A 17,632-nucleotide genomic window follows, 5' to 3' on the forward strand; every position below is an offset into this window, starting at 1 on the left:
ACATTCTGTGGTCATCCAATTGAGCCTTATTTCAGGTACTGAAGAATTAACTGCATTTGTTATGTGCTTTGTTTGAGGCCACAGGTAGTTGGCATCTCTGTCATTCACTTCACTCAGGACTTGTTTTCTCTCGCGTACACATATATAAAATTGACGGACAAGCAAAAATCTGTGGGCCTATCAAGTCTGCCCCACTCTCAATGGAAAGCGATTCATGACTGGATGCTCACCCTTGGCCTCTCCCAACCATGCTGTCAGCTACTTTCATCCAGCTTCACTTGCCAGTAACCATCTTTCACATCTACAGCCATAAAGATCTTTGCCTTGGAAAGTTGTGGCAAAATTCCTTCAATGGTTGGCATGGGGTAGTGAGATCTCTTCAAAACTTTATTTAGATCCTTTGGGTCTATGCATACTCTCAGCTTTCCAGATTGTTTCACTGCTACCATGCTGCTAATACAGTCCATAGGAGTTGTCACTTTCTTGATCACTCCCTTATTTTCCAGCTCTTCCATCTTGTTTTTTTAGGCTGGACTAGAGGGCAGCTGGAACTCTTCTTGGCAGATGCTGAATTGGTCTTACACTCTCATCTACTTCTAGCTGATATTCACCAGGAAGACATCCAAACCCTGTAAACAGATCTCTAGGATCTGTTCAGCGATCGATGGTTTAGTACACTGCGACATGTTGTAAATCTCTTTTGGCATGTTTAGGGTTACCAGTCCAAGCTTTGGACTTACTTGGCTGAGATGAGTGGCTTTTGCTTACCGTCCATGATCTGGAATTCCAGATCTTCATGCTTGCCAATGCACTGAGTTCTCAGTTTAATTTGTCCTCTTGGCATGAGTATCCTGCCATCAGGAGATTTACAACATGTCGTAGCTTCAAACTTACTTTTGAGGGTTTCATTTTTGGATCGCCATGTTGAGTCACTTTGCACAAGTCGGTGAAGATCATGATGTTGAATGATGCATCTGACACTTCATGTTCATTGGATGCTCTGTGTAGGTCTGTTTTGCTTCTTTCTAGCATTTGTATGCAAACTGATTCCACTTCTTGCAGTTAGAACACTGATTTCCCTATGCTGGACAAGCTTTCTTTTCCTTTGTATGATGTCCTCCACAGTATTTCCATCCTGCCCCTTGTTCGTGATCTTTCTGCTCTTTTGGGTCCGAATGTCTATCAGCATAATGCAAAGCCTGGTCTGTTCTGCCACAAATATGCTCTAACTAATGATTTATAACCTCAGCACTTCTTCACATCGATTGCTTTCTTGAGAGTCAGTTTCTCCTCTGTCACTGCACATGATATTAGTACTGGATCTCTTAAGCCTAAGACAACTCTATCTTTAATGAAGTCATCACTTAGTTGCCCGAAATCACAGGATTCTGCGAGCTGTGTTGCTGCGGCCACATACTAATCAATAGACTCTTTTTTGCCTTGAGCCCTAATACCGTTCATAAGTTATATTCACTTGGGGTTCAAAGCTTGCCTTCAAAACTTTGCGTTACATGGCTGATTCCTGTCAGTGCCTCATACCCAACGACAAGCAGGTAGGACCTTTATACATCATTGCATTTCAAACCAAACAAATACATCACTACAAGGATGGCAGTGGTCTGCTCTGAAGAAGGGTCATATGGACTCAAAATGTTAACTGTTTCTCTCTCCACAGATGCTGCCTGACCTGCTGAGATTTTCCAGCATTTTCTGTTTTTGTTTCAGATTTCCAGCATCTGCAGTATTTTGCTTTTATCTTTGTTCTAGAATATTATCTGCCTCTCATCTGTCAACCTTGCCCAGTTCACTAAGTAAATTAAAATAAAATAAAATAAATTCCTCTGCATGCTTGCTTTTGGTGGAAAAGGGAGAGATGACAAGCAAGCTTCATTCAATGGGTTAAGTTCAGGGTGGATTCTCGCGGCTGCTCCTCGCGAGAGTTGTCCACCAGTCCGATGCCCGCCTTGTGCCGCAGGGTTTTCCGGGAGCTGTAGTCCTCGCCTTCCAAGATTTCTGTTTCTCTGCGCGCAGATTCTCCGCGTTGCCTACAAGTCCCGGTATGCACCGGCAAAGCCGCGCCTGCCCGGAAAGCCTTCCTCTGATCACAGCAAGGCCTTGGGTTGACCTACATCAGGGCAAAGAAGATGGCGGCACCGGCTCGGTTTGGTCTGAAGGTGATGGGGAAAGGGCTAAAGCCAATTCATGTCGCGGGATAGAACCTGTGCTGTTAAATTTTCTGTAGCTTCTAATGTTTTGGCTGAATCTGCATACATTCAAATAAGGTTTAATTTAACTAATCTACCTGTGACAGTATTGCTGTCCTCTTGTGTCGAATTGAAATGTTGACAAATGTATCGGGGTCATTGATGGTTTTGATTTTTATAAGGTTAAGATTTTTCAGCTATGTTTTAAATGTAGGAGGTTTGAGAAACGATTGTCAAATCTAAATATAAATCTGGCTCTTCAAAGTGATCCTTTCTTGATATGTAAAATTCACTTGGTTGAGTTATTTATTTAGTAATTACAGTATTTTTCAGTTCAGAAATGAATTTTATTAACTTTAACGATTAAGCTCATTTTATTTTAGCATTTTGTGCAAATTGGTATATTGTTTATTGTGCTAAGAGGAACACTAAGGGCATCTAGCAGCTGAAAACTGGAAAGGTATGAAGCTACTGCACAGTTCCCTGAATGAAAAATACTAAAGGTAACTGGCTATAAACACAACCAAATGAAACTACAACCAAAAGGTTAAAAACAAAACTGTGTAGTCATGACACCCTAGTCAAGAATGGTGATCATCTACCAGGTTATTCCATGAACCCCATCCCCAATAATTGTGCATCACAGCACATGTTTGCAAGAGACCTGACTGACAAATGTGCCAAGTAGGTAGCCCCCTCACAAGGTTCCCATCATGATAGATGCGTGTGTGACCCAATCAGTTCACTCCACATTCCAGTAAGCAGCAGAGTTTACTAGACAAAGTAGAAACTATGGTTCCTGAGAACATCCTGTCTGTGCTTCTGAAGATCTGAGCAGCAGAACTAGGTGCTCCCTAACCAACTGCTCCAACAGGTTCTGACTCTGTCAGCTACCCAATGATTTTAAAATGTCTAGGTATATCATCTACAAAGAATAGGATGCTTCCATTGTGAGCAATTATCACCCTATCAGCCTCTTGCTATTATCAGGAAAATGTCGTCAATAATGCCATCAAGCTACTCACCAGTAAGCTGCTGACATTTGGTTCAGATCCTGTCAGTACAGGTAATCTCTGATTTCATCAGCGCTTTGCTCTGTTTGTGGATGGAAGAGTTGAATACCTGAGGGATAGTAAGATACCTTCTGCATTAAGCAGCATTTGATTAAATATAGTACAAAGGGAGCCTGGCAAAGCTAAGATCAATCGGGATCAAAGCGGGAAGCATGCAGTAGCTGGAGTCATACCTGCACAAGGGAACAAGAAGAGCAGTCAGAAACTCATGTATCCTGATTGTTTTCCCTTTCCAAATTTGTCTAGTTCAAGGAAAATAAAACTAATCATTACACAGTTATATTCTGACTAAAATAATCTAACTCAACACAGAGACTGTTTGTTAACTTTCACAATTTTGGGTAGAGTAAGATATCTTGAACTTTTTCAGAATCGCACAATACTGTGCATGATATTCCTTATTCTCCTGACCTACAAAGACCACCTCTGACTCCTAAGTACAAGTTTGTACATTTTATTCACTGGTACTTTCCAAAGGGTAGTCAGAAAGCTGCCTGAGAATATAGTGGGTCTCCATCTGATTGAGGAATTGCGCTTTTTGTTTTGAAAAATTTGTAAATGTTACACAATGAAATAAAGAGGGAAAAATATACTAACTACAGAGTGTCAGTTCAACATCAACTGTGGGAAAGTTACTGAATCTGTTCTTAGATACAGTGAGCACTTGGACAATTAGCCGATCAGAAAACTTGTGTAGTCATGCCTGTAATCTGACTGAATTATTTTAGAGGTTACTAATGTAATGTATTGTGGAGTATCTATGGATGTTGTCTATTTTGGACTTCCAGAAGGCATTTGATAATGTTTTGCACAAGAGATTATTAGTAAATGTGAGAGCATTACAGAATTGTGGATAACATTGTGCCATAGGTCAGTATTTGGTTGGTTGGGATTTTGGAGACATAGATTAAGAATGAAGAGTTTGCACTGTGATTGCAAGGATATGATAAGTGGTGTTCTGCAGAAGTCTGTGCTGGGGTTCAGCTTTTCACCATATCTGTTGATGACTTGATTGAAAAACTAGAGAGTTGTATGTCCAGGTTTGCAGGCAACATTAATTTAGGAGGCACATTTTAAATTGTGTGGATAGGAGCTACAAAGGGACATAAACAGATTAAATGAGTGGGCAAAGCTATTGCAGATGCAAACAGGAAATGTTGCAAATACCCAGCAAATCAGGCAGCATCTGTGGGAAGAGAAACAGTTAAAGTTTCAGTTTGGTAACCTTCTGTTAGAACTGGAAAGCATTACAGATGTAATGGACTTTAAGCAAGTACAGAGGCAGGAATGTGGTGGGGAAGAACAAAAAGAGTAGGACTTTGATAGTTTGGAAGGCAGGAGTGATTTAAATAATAAATAGTGATGGTGCAAGGAAAAAGAGGTGGCTAATGGAACAAAAGATGGGTCTAGAGAAGCTGTAAATGACGAATCATTACCAGCATCAGCAGTCTGAAAAAATAGAGCAGTTGTTACTCTCTGAAATCGTTGAACTTGATTTTGAATTCAGAAGCTATAGCAGCAGTTATTCATTGTGGGGATGTGTGTGGTTATTCACTTTGGATCTGATAAAATCAGACAAAATTGAATATTTTCTTAATAGTGGATAGTGCAAGTGAAAAATAATTTTGGTTTCCAGGTGCACACATTACTAAAATGTAGTGAACTGATAGAAAGAAAAAAACAAAAATCACTAAGGTTCTTTATCTCAAGTGTGTTGAAATGCAAAAGTGAGAAGGTGATAATTAATTTGTATAGAACTTTGGGATATGAATCTGGTGTACCAAGTTTAGCTTTAACATTGGAGGGGCGACAGTGTAGATTCACAGAATGATGCTGGGTCTGAAAGATTTAAGATTAAGAAAGGTTGCATAAACTTAGCTTGTATTTCCTTGAGTTTAGTAGTTTGAGCGGTAATTTAATCAAGGTCTTTAAAATTACAAATGGATTTGATAGGGTAGGTGCAGAAACGCTATTTCCTTTTGGAATCTAGAAGAGGACATAACCTTAAAATTAGTGCTAGGCATTTAGGAGTGAAATCAAGAAGCAGTTTTTCACACACAAGATAGTGGAAATCTGGAACTTGCTCCATAGAACTACTGTATTAATCTGGAAAGCCACTGACTCAACTGGGTTGGTAAAACATTCTAAGTTATCTTTAGAAGGCTGAGTGTAGAATGTATCTTTTATTTTATGTATTTTTGTTGCTTCCTCATTGATTTTCCCTGACCTTTTATCTGCCTCAATGGCTCATATTGTATGCTAACATTTATGCTTTACTCTTTGATCCATGTCCAGAGAATGTGAATCTTAATGTAAATTAAAGCTGACATATTTCCTTTGACGATTGTAGGTTCGTTACTTCAGCACTACGGTGGTCAAACCAGTGAGCAAACTGGTGATGGTACGTAACTGGCTGCATTTTAAAGCTTTTAATTTATCTTTAACTTTGATAAATCCAACTGCGAAAGTAGTTTTGTAGGAGAGATTAATAGTTTTACTGGTTGCCTAAAGAAACTGTTTCTCATGAAACAGTAATAAAAGTAGAAAATTACTTAACGGCCCTCTGAAATGGCCCCAGAAGCCACTCAGTTCATGGGCAACTAGGGGTTGCCTTGCTGGCCTTGTCAGTGACACCCATATCCCGTGAAAGAATAAAGAAAAATGCTGGAAATACTCGACAGGTATGGCAGCATCTATGGAGAAAGAAACAAAGTTAATGTTTCAGATTGCACCATGAACCCTTTTGTCATTTAATCACTCCTGCTTTCCCCCCTATCACACAGGCCTTATCTTTTGTTCTTCTTCCCATTCACACCCCACTTCCTGCTCCCCTGCCCCCAACATAAAACCTATTACATCTCTAACTTGGAGGGTCATCAATCCGAAATGCTGACTCTGTTTCTCTCTCCACAGATGCTAACAGACTTGCTGAGTATTTCTAGAATTTTGTTTTTGACTCAGATTTCCAGCGTCCTGCAATTTTCATTTTTATATTAGTGGTCTTCCTCGGTACAGTCTTGCTTTGACAGAATTCTAGTACAAATTACTTTGTAATTTATTCGCACTCATAAACCCTTTTGGAGGAGATAGTGATAAAATTCTGTTTTAGACTACCCATATGACTCATTCCCATAGTAATATGTAGTGTGAAACATTGGTGTTTCTGTTGGCACAATTCTGGAAAAATTCTTTGAAGATTACTAAAGTTACTGGCGTAACATTGGTTCAATGTTTTGATTTATCAATGCACTTGCCCTGGTGGTGGAGATGCGCACCACAGACCCACAAACAAGCAAGTAGACCCCATCTGTTACTTGCTGTCTCATCGATGGAGTATTATGGATAGGTTTTCTGTGCAGGGTCCAGTGAGTCTAAGATGACGGGAGAAATTTGAAATTAACATCCTTGCTGTGGTGGTGTCGGGGGAGATGATTTTCAACTAGAAAGTTTTAAAATATATAAATTTTATCTAAATTAACCATAAATTAACCATACCATTTACTTGAACTTAGTCTGTCTCCTGCCACCCACCATATTTATATGAAGTCCAATTCCAATATTGTCAATAGAATTTAAATAAAGTGTATTATTGAGTGCTTGAAATGTTCTTACTGTGCTCACTTCTAGCTGTAAGAAAAACATTGAGCCATTGAGCACTATAATTATGGATTTTTGTCTTTCCCACTCCTGTCACAAACCTGGGCTGTAACTGGACAGCATTTTGGGACGTATGATATTAAGATGATGGCGGTTACAAGTGACAATGTGAGGTGATAAATTATGACGCACCACATCAAGTTCATTGGCTTGCATAAATTTTGCTACAGCACACAGATGCTGTAACAAAAATCACACCAGACAACTTCACTGTATACCATTGGCATATGTTTAATTGTGAAATTTAGAGAAGTGTTAATTTTCATTAATTCTTTGCTGTACTGAAATTTGTCATGTATTTTTACCCCTAGCCACCTATTCAAGTCTATGGGGTTGAAGGTAGATATGCCACAGCTTTGTACTCTGCTGCCAGCAAGCAGAAGAAACTGGACCAAGTGGAGCAGGAACTACACAAGATAGTTGTAAGTTGGAGATTCGTTACAGCCTTTATATTAAATGAAAGATTAATTTAAAGTTGTAGAGCCTCACAATTAGCTTTAGAATTTTAAAGGTAACTAAATTGGGGTCAAAATGAAAAAGTATCATGGAGTGGTAAAAATTCCTCAAAAACTAGGAGCAGGAGTAGGCCATTCAGCCCTTCGGCCTACTCCGCCATTCAATATGATCATGGCTGATCCTCTATCTCAATGCCATATTCCCACTTTATGTCCATACCCCTTGATGCCCCTAATATCCAAAAAGTTATCTATTTCTTTCTTGAATATACTCAGTGACCCAGCCTCCACAGCCTTCTGTGGTAGAGAATTCCACAGGTTGACCACCCTCTGAGTGAAGAAATATTTCCTCATCTCAGTCCCAAATGGCCTGCCCCATATCCTGAGACTCTGGCCCCTGGTTCTAGACTCCCCAACTAGGGATAACATCCTCTCTGCATCCAGTCTGTCTAGCCCTGTTAGAATTTTATACGTTTCAATCAGATCCCCTCTTATTCTTCTAAACTCTAGTGAACACAGGCCTAGTTGAACCAATCTCTCCTCATATGACAGTCCTGCCATCCCTGGTATCAGCTTAGTGAACCTTCACTACATTCCCTCTATGGCAAGTATATCCTTTCTCAGGTATGGAGACCAAAATTGCACACAATACTCCAAATGCGGTCTCACTAAGACCCTGCAGTAAGACATCCTTACTTCTGAACTCAAATCCTGTTTCAATGAAGGCCAACATACCATTTGCCTTCCTAATTGTTTGCTGTACCTGCCTATTTACTTTCATTGACTGGTGTACAAGGAGACCCAGATCCCTTTGTATATCTGCATTTCCCAATATATCACCATTTAAATAGTACTCTGCCTTTCTGTTTTTTACACTGAAGCATATAACTTCACATTTATCCACGTTATACTGCATCTGCCATGTGTTTGCCCACACACACAACTTGTCTAAATCGCCCTGAAGCCTCCCTGCATCCTCCTCACAACCCCATCCAGTTTTGTGTTATCAGCAAACTTGGAAATATTGCATTTGGTTCCCTCATCCAAGTCATTTATATATCATGAATAACTGGCGCTTAAACACTGATCCCTGCGGCACACCACTAGTCATCACCTGCCACCCAGAAAAAGACCCACTTATTCCAAAGCTCTGTTTCCGGTCTGTCAACCAATTCTCAATCCATGCCAGTATATTACCCCCAATCCCATGTGCTTTAATTTTGCCCACTAGCTTCTTAGGTGGGACCTTATCAAAAGCCTTCTTGAAATCCAAATACACCGCATCCACTGGTTCTCCCTTATATATTCTACTAGTTACATCCTCAAAACAAAATCTCTGATGCTGCTTGGGGAGGCAGCATAAATGAGAAGGGGCAGTATGTTATTCCGTGATGAAGAAAATTGATACTAAAAGACCACCTCAGGTGACTCCATCACTTAGCATCCACCTCAAATGGCATTGACAAAGGCCTGGAGCAGGTCATTTGCCTGCGCACCTGGCTGATAAGGCTGCATGAGGAGGTATCCAAAAGAGGTGAGATAGGCCATTTTTTAAAAATGGCTAAATAAAATCCAGTAATGTAAATTGAAGGCACATATTTTTGCATAATCTATGCCTAGTGTCTTTAGCTTTACGTTGAGGCTGATGACAGGGTAGTGAAATGGATGGACACACAGATGAAGTTCAGTGCAGATGAGTGTGAGGTGATAAATTTTGGTAGGAAGAATGAGAGACAATACAATTGTGTGAAATGGCACAATTTTAAAAGGGATGCAAGAACAAAGACACCTGTGGGCGTTTGTGCACAAATCTTTGAAAGGTGACTGGTCAAGTTAACTTAGCAATTAATAAAGTATATGGAGTCCTAAGCTTTATAAATAGAGACAGTACAAAGGCCATTAAGTTGTAAGAAACCAATATAAAATACTGCTTCATCCCCAGCTGGAGTGCTACATCCAATTCTGAGCGCAACACTTTAGGAATGATATTAAGGCTTTGGAGAGAGTACAGAAGAGAGCTATTTTAACAGTCCCAAGGATGTGGGATTCCAGTTATATGGATTTTATGAAAGCTGTACTTACCTGGTTGAAAGCAGAGATTGGGAACTTCAACTCCCAATGGACGTCGGAGCTTTTACTCATGCTCAGACCAGGAACCGGCTGCACATGCGCAATTCTGCAATTTTTATGTTCTGTGGGCCCAGTGTGCCTGTGGAGGAAGAAAAATGGTGCAAAGTACCTGGGTCAGGTGACCAGGAACACCATGGAACAGGCAGGAGTCATGGAGAGGGCACAGGGAGAGGTCCCAAAGGAAGAGTCCCCACAGGAAGAGTCCCCACAGGAAGAGTACCAAAGAGGGGACAGGGACAGGAAACGATCCCAGTTCAGTTAAAAAGAGAGGAGTAGAGAAACAGGCTCCAAACAGGAGAAGGGATGTGGGGAGCTGATTTTAAATAAAGAAGGCAGCCGCAGCTGGTGACTTCATGCTGCGAGCCGTTAGGGCAAAGGTAGTGCGTTGGAGCAGTAGTATTCTGTTCGGCACGGCCAAGATCTAAAGTTGAACTTGAGTTGGTGCTTGGTTGCATACTCAGGAATCCAGGGGAACAAAATCTCAGGAGGTGATATTGAAACCCTGCGAGGTGGGCTGTTGTTGATGACGCCTGAGTCTGGTAATTGAGGAGGGCTCAGGAGAAGCCCTGAAGGTCCAAAAAGGTTGGTGACTCCTTGCTTCTGGCATTGGGGCAAAAGTACCCAGTTGGAGCAGTAGTGTTCTGCTCGATGCGGCGGAAGAGCTGAAGTTGTGAGTTGGTGCTTGAGTGCATACTCCGGAATCCAGAGGAACAGAATCTTGGGAGATGAGATTGAAACCCTATGAGGTAGGCCGTTGTTGATACATTCAAGTTCGAGCAACGTTTGGAGAGAATTCCAAGATTAGTTCTTCAAAGATGAAGACTGGAATCCCTCTTGAGAGTGACAAAGTTTCAATGAGATTGGTTGGCTGTGTTTACTGACATCTGGGTGTGTTGTTGAGAAACCAATGGACTCTATCTTAGTTGCAGCTGCCATTTTATTGTGCAGTGTGGTGCGTTCAATTGCTTATTAATTCGCATGTACTTCATACTTACCCTGACTGTTAGAGTATAGATAGATATTAAATTGTTTTATTTTTCTGATCTTGTAAAGTTTATTTTTGTTTGCTCAAAACTCTTGGAATCTTATGGCTTTATTCACTGAGCAAGTGTCTTAAATCTCAAATTTTGTCTACTTTAAACAAAACATGTTGGTCCCCAACTAAATCTTACCAAATGCTTGAAGGTTTGGTCAAGGATAATAACAGGATAAGCTTTGAGAAGCTGAAGTTTTTCTCCTTAGAGTAGAGAAGGCTAAAAGAAGATTTGATAGTGGTGTTTAAAATCATGAAGGGTTTAGATAGAGCAAATGAAGTTCAGCTGTTGAAATAGCTCAAGGGTCAATAACCAGAGGGTACAGATTTATGGTGCTTAGCAAAGGAACTGTAGAGGTGGAGGAGGGGTGCAAAGAAGAAAACTTGTTTTATGCAATGGTTGCGATTTGGAACGCACAGCCTGACGGTGTACAGATCATCCAATTCCCTTTGAAGAATATTATTTAAATTCTTGAAGGAGGAAAAAAATGCAGGGATACGGGGAAAGTGGGAGAGTGGGACTAATTGGATTGATCTTGAAAAGACCCCGTGCAGACTGCCGAATGGGCTCCTTCTGTGCTTTACTATTCAATGATTCTATCCAGTATCCACTGTAAAACCTTTGGTGCCCTTTGAAGTCAACAGGAAAACCTCCATCTACTGTCATTTAATCAATATACATTTAGTTCCAGTTCTCTCTTGCAAGGCGCAATATGTAGTTTTTTAAAATTATTTTTCAATCTTTTATCATCAGAAGCTGGGTAACCAATTTGGAAATACTGCTTTCAAAATGATGTAGCAAACACATTTATGTGTGTAATGTCCAATGAAAATCAGCTTAAAATCCAGAAATTGGATCAACTTTTGATTTGGGAATCATAGAGGGCGATTTCTTTTGTAAGCTGTGCTATCTATTTGTTTTGATTCCTTGCATACATTTCTTCCCCACAGACTGTCCCAGTGTGAGAGGCCTACCATTAAATGGAACTTATGCCATGGCTCCAAATGGCTTGATTCTACCTGCTTTCCAATACAGATGTCAAATGTTTAATTTACCACTTGATATACCCTTCTACTGGTTTTATTATAACGTACATTGTTTTTACTAACTGTTTCCTTGTCATGTTTGAAGATAAGCACTCTGTTTTCTGGGTGCTTGCCAGTGTGGTTGGAATTGTTCAAAAGTCGTTTACAGAGACCACCTTTTTTAACTCACATCATCTGGGAACCTTAGTGTTGGCCACGTTAGAAACTGAAGTCCTTTATAATTTGACACAGTAGTCAAAGCTGTAATATAGTATATTGCAACTGAGAAATACGTGCATGTTTTACCATGCATGTTTTGTGCACTGATGGATATTTGTCATTCTAGATACTATCTTCAAAAAGAAAACCTCTTATTGATACAATTTGACTTGTTAACAGTTTCTTCATCTCCTTGTTTATGTTTCAGTCAATATTGAAAGATCCCAAGTTCAATGGAGTGGTCAACAATCCCCACATTAAGCGCAATATCAAGCAAAAAACTGTGAATGACGTGCTGTTGAAGCAGAAAGTTTCCCCAATCATACTCAACCTTGTCAGTAAGTAGTTTTCTTACCCCCACAATAATTTTGTACTTGACAATATTTTCAGTGGCAAGTGGGCTGACAAGTGGCAAGTAGGATTCACATCACACACATGCCAGGCAATGACCATCTCCAACAAGAGAGAATCTAACCATCGCCCCATGACATTTAATGGCATTGCCATCATTGAATCCCCCACTATCAACATCTGGGGGTTACCATTGTCCAGATATTGAACTGGACTAGCCATATACATACTGTGGCTACAAGAGCAGGTCAGAGGCTAAGAATCCTGTAGTGAGTAACTCGCCTCCTGACTCCCCAAAGCCTGTACACCATCTACAAGGCACAAGTCAGGAGTGTGATGGAATACTTCTCACTTGCCTGGATGTGTGCAGCTCCCACAACATTCAAGAAGCTTGACACTGTCTAGGACAAAGCAGCCTGATTGATTGACACCACGTCATAGGGGGAGGTGGCGGCATAGTGGTATTGTCACTGGACTAGTATTCCAAAGGCCCAGAGCAATGCTCTGGGGACCTGGGTTCAAATCTCACCATGGCAGATGGTGACAATTGAATCAATAAAAATCTGGAATTAAAAGCCTGATGATGACCACGAAACCGTGGCCATTGTCATAAAAAACCATCTGGTTCACATCCTTACCTGGTCTGGCCTATTTGTGATTCCCACAGAAATATGGTTGACTCTTAAATGCCCTCTGAACAAGGGCAATTAGGGATGGGCAATAAATGCTAGCCTAGCCAGCGATGCCCACATCCCATTAATGAATATTTTTTTAAAATCTGCAAACATTCACTCCTTCCAGCACCAACACACAGTGTGTACCATCTACAAGATGCACTGCAGGAGTTCACCAAGGCTTCTTAGACAGCACCTTCCAAACCCATGACCACTACCATCTAGAAGGACAAGGGCAGCAGATAGATGGGAACATCACCTCCTGGAAGTCCCCCTCCAAGTCAGTCACTATCCTAACTTGGAAATATATCACTTCACTGTCGCTGGAACTCCCTGGAATCCTGGAACTCCCTCCCTAACAGCACTGTGGGTATACCTACACCACATGACTGCAGCAGTTCAAGAAGGCAGCTCACCCTCTTGTTTTTTTTTTTCAGATTTGTTAGCTGAGAATGGACGGTTGCGCCAGACCCCTGATGTTGCTACTGCTTTTAGTAAGATCATGAGTGCACATCGTGGGGAAGTTCTCTGCTCAGTCACTACTGCTCAGGTAAAATGATTTCTTTAAGTATAAAATTGTATTGATAATTTGTGTTAAATGGTAAGATCGGCACTGTAGGTGTATCTATACCAGGTGGACTGCAACAATTCAAGTTCACTCACCACCACCTTCTCGAGGGCAATTTTGGATGGGCAATAAATGCTGGCCTTGCCAGCAATGCTTATATCCATGAAGGAATAAAAAAAAACTACAAGTAAGTTTTGCTCATTTGTATTGACTACTTGGGAGCGATAAATAGCAAAACAAATGTTTTTATTGAGAAACTAAGGCAAAGGGCCAAGTACTCTCCAACCAAGTTGAAAAGAGAGGACGAAGTAAATCTGGAAATATTGATTAGATAACACGAAACTTAGACTTTAAAAGCCTCAGGATTATTGGAGAAGGGAAGAGAAAGGACAAAATAGTGAAAGACGAAGAAAATTATAATGGGAAGAGAGATCGAAAGTGAAGCTTTTTCTTGTACGCTATTTAGGACTGTAAAGCATTCCCAATGATGGGAATGGTATAATAGCCTTGGATCAATTTGTGCCTATGTAGAGGTTTAATAGTTGTTGAAGGAGAAAAGCAATATTTAACATGAAGAAGAAAAACCTGAGGTGACTTTAGCAATAGAGAAAATTTGAGATAAGCAGGTAGAGAGTGCAGAAATCCTGATGGATTGAAGGAGTATTGAGGATAATGGCATGAAAGCTAAGCACTGCTGGCTAATATTTGAAAGTGTGAAGAACAAAATGTAGTGGTCCAGCCAAGATGTTTGTACTAGGAGTGCTTGAGCCGAAGGAAATTAACAAAGATGAAAGAGGTAATTGATGTAAAGGCCTAGGGAAACTTAAGAGTTATCAGGAAAAGGCTGAGTTTGAGCGCAGGTGGATCAATTCGAGTGAAAATCAACATTAATTTACTGGGATGCCATATTGGTCAGCAAGGTCTAGAGTAGCAGCTTTAGATCTGTCTCTGAGCACAGTGAGAATTAAATGATGGAAGAAGCAGTCACTGACACCAATACAAGCAATGGAACATTGCAGGAAATGAAACCAGCTCTTAGGAGCCATGGACATGCCACAACAGTTTGCTGTGTGGGTACCAGAGAAATTATTGAGCCTAATAGTGAAGCTACATAGAGAACTTAACATAAGGAATTGCAAGTTGAACAAATGGCTGCTTGAAAATCTGAAATGTACATTTTCTTTATTCATTTGTCAGCCCCTGGATGAAGCAAATCTGTCGGAGCTAAAATCTGCTCTTAGTGGTTTTCTAAAAAAAAGTGAAACCCTGAAACTGGAGACCAAGGTAAGGTGAAGCACAAACAATTGGCCAGAATTAGCTATAGCTTCTTCTTGCTAAAAAAGGAGAAAACTGAGGGGTGACCTAATAGAGGACTTTAAGATTATGAAAGAGTTCATTATTGTAGATGTAGATTTATGTGGGGACCAAAACTTGGGGCTATAAATATAAGTTGGTCACTGATAAATCCAATAGAGAATTCAGAAGGAATATCTTTATCCAGAGACTGTGGTACTCATTACCACAAGGAGTAATTGATTAGCATAGATATATTTAAGGAAAAGCTAGATAAGCACAAGAAGGAGAAAAAGTATAAGGTTGTACTGAGAGGATTAGATGAAGAGGGGGGTGGAAAGAGGCTCATATAAATTAGTACACAGAAAGAAGCCATTAGGTCATTGAATCTGTGCTGGCTCTTTCAAAGTGCAATCTAGTCGGTCCCGTTCTTTCTGCATATCCCTGTAATTTTTTTCTCCTTCAATTATTTATCCAATTCCCTTTTGAAGCATAAACACATCAGTTGGGCCAAATGCCCTGTTTTGTATGATATATTTCCATGTACTTCTATGTACGTTTCTGTAGAATAACTTTTTGTTATAACACTTAACTGCTTTCCTGTCATGCTTATATATAATACTTAAATTTATATTCATGTTTAAACATGAATGGCAACCTTAAAAGAAAAAAATTAAAAGTTTGTTGGAGCATAGAAGCCTTGTTGCAGTACAGGGATATGTAAAACTTTAATGCCATATTGCCACTATTGAGGGAACGTGTAATTATAGCATGACAAGTTTTCTTTAGTAGGTGCCATTATAAATGTGGACAGATTTTTAATGGGAATATTTAACACAAAAGCGCGGCAAACAAGAACAGACATGCAAAGGCAAACTTTTAAGGTTTTTTATAATAAAGTAAAAGTGATAACATGGACACAAATTATCATTTCATTTGGGGGGAAAAAAGCTAATTGTGATTGGATCCGAGCTTCTTCTGATTACTTTGCATTCAGGACCCCTCCGCCACACCATTCATGCCAGTTCGGATCCTATTCAATTTCTGACATTTTTGTTTGCAATTCTGCAGTCTTTCTCCTAAATTCTAATTTGGTCACTTTTATAATTTCTTTTCCCAGAAGAGGTGCAAGAAATAATGAGCAAAGAAAAAAAAATTGGAACAAATTAGAGAAATCAAAAGGGAGAAAATCCCCAAAACAGTAAATATTCAAGCAGCATTTGTACCTTTTTCTTTCAGCCAACTTTATCTTGTCATCCCTGAGGGGTTTACTCCTTGCTGAGATATATTTCTACATGACTCTAACTTACATTTGGAGGCTGAATAAGTTAAAATCTATTTTGTTACCTATGATTATTGGAGATTCTGCTTATTTTTCCATGGGAACCACAAATAATGGCCTCGAGCATGGCAAGCTGTTCAACCAGACAAACATAACAGCCAAGCCTAATTATACTCCTGCTGCTCATCTGCTGTTCACACATATGTGCTTCCAGTAGAAGTTACCAGAAAGCAATCAGCAGCTCTGTCGGTTTTCCTACTGCACCCCCACCACCCTGCCCTACGCACCTCCACATTAAACAAATCAAGTGCTTGTGTAGCCGGTTATATATTTGCTGCCACTTGCCCAGATGAGATCAGCTAACGTGACATAGATTGGAAATCATCTTTCTAGTTTGTCTTGCTCAAATTTTTGCTGGTTAAAATCAGCAGGTTATCAAGGGAATCAGAGGGATACTTAATTTCATTAAACACTGACTTTGAAACTACAGTGAAGCACACTTACTTCTATTTTATAAGAAAATAACATAACCTTTGTTTTTAAATTCTAGACTGATCCTTCAATCCTGGGTGGAATGATTGTCAGTATTGGTGATAAGTACGCTGATATGTCCACAAAAACCAAGATTCAAAAACTCAGCAAACTGATAAATGAAGCTATATAAGAGTATCACCTGAATCTGAGCAATTTCCTGTTGGAAATTATTGTAAATCTGCTGCACTATGTGTACAGTGATCACTGTCTGTGTGATTGGCTTTCATTAGTGTACAAAAGGTTTAATAAAAGTACCCTTGAAACTGTTTGCTACAACTGTTTATACACATAGTAGAGAACTTTATTTTGAAGTAAGTAATGACATTTGGTGTGGCGCAGTGGTAGCATCCCTGCCAGAAGCTCTGGGTTTGAGTCCCACTCCAGGACTTGATGACTTGTTCGTAATGTGGCCAAACAGGTTAAGTATCAACCTGCAAATCCTTCAAATATGCCTATGGCAGGTGGTAAGAGCGGGATAGTCTCCCGGTCAACCAGAACCTGCAGAAGGCAATTGCAAGCCACTGCAGTACTTTGTCACGTATAACCATGGACCAACATATGGAAGTCCATGGTTGCCAATGCCCTCTAAGGGCATGATACCTGAAGAGAGAGAGAGAGGATGACACTTAGTTGATTATGTGATATGAACATGATGGGACAGAAATTGGTAAGATTTTAGAGTCCATTATTAAGGATGAGATTTCAGAATACTTGAAAGTGCATGGTAAAATCGGGCAAAGTCAGCATGGTTTCATCAAGGGGAGGTCATGCCTGACAAATCTGTTAGGATTCTTTGAAGAGGTAACGAGTAGGTTAGACAAAGGAGAGCCAATGGATGTTATCTACTTGGACTTCCAGAAGGCCTTTGACAAGGTGCTGCACAGGAGGCTGCTCAGTAAGATAAGAGCCCATGGTGTTAGAGGCAAGATATTAGCATGGATAGAAGATTGGCTGTCTGGCAGGAGGCAGAGTGGGGATAAGGGGGTCCTTCTCAGGATGGCGGCCAGTGGAGTTCCGCAGGGGTCAGCTTTGAGACCACAACTTTTCACTTTATACATTAATGATCTAGGTGAAGCAACTGAGGGCATCCTGGCTAAGTTTGCAGATGATACAAAGATAGGTGGAGGGACAGG

At 40.2% G+C, this 17,632-nt stretch overlaps 1 protein-coding gene across 1 annotated transcript; it reads left to right on the forward strand.

Annotated features, from left to right (window-relative positions):
• The first annotated feature begins 2,058 nt into the window (after positions 1–2,058).
• atp5po (ATP synthase peripheral stalk subunit OSCP) lies at positions 2,059–16,780 on the forward strand. Its single transcript, XM_078560233.1, has 7 exons — positions 2,059–2,174; positions 5,628–5,678; positions 7,246–7,356; positions 12,006–12,135; positions 13,260–13,372; positions 14,588–14,674; positions 16,516–16,780. The coding sequence occupies exons 1-7, from the start codon at positions 2,145–2,147 to the stop codon at positions 16,627–16,629; spliced, it is 636 nt and encodes a 211-aa protein (XP_078416359.1). The 5' UTR covers positions 2,059–2,144; the 3' UTR covers positions 16,630–16,780.
• Positions 16,781–17,632: the final 852 nt, after the last annotated feature.

The sequence above is a fragment of the Cetorhinus maximus genome, chromosome 16 (genome assembly GCF_964194155.1).
Source record: "Cetorhinus maximus chromosome 16, sCetMax3.hap1.1, whole genome shotgun sequence".
Lineage (NCBI taxonomy): Eukaryota > Metazoa > Chordata > Chondrichthyes > Lamniformes > Cetorhinidae > Cetorhinus > Cetorhinus maximus.

What these genes read in the sequence shown, in the direction of transcription:
- atp5po (XM_078560233.1), top strand. Translation starts at nt 2,145, where the DNA reads ATGGCGGCACCGGCTCGGTTTGGTCTGAAG. An exon ending in AGGAACTACACAAGATAGTT is followed by an intron (nt 7,357 to 12,005) that starts GTAAGTTGGAGA and finishes TTTATGTTTCAG; the next exon opens with TCAATATTGAAAGATCCCAA. An exon ending in CCCTGAAACTGGAGACCAAG is followed by an intron (nt 14,675 to 16,515) that starts GTAAGGTGAAGC and finishes TTTAAATTCTAG; the next exon opens with ACTGATCCTTCAATCCTGGG.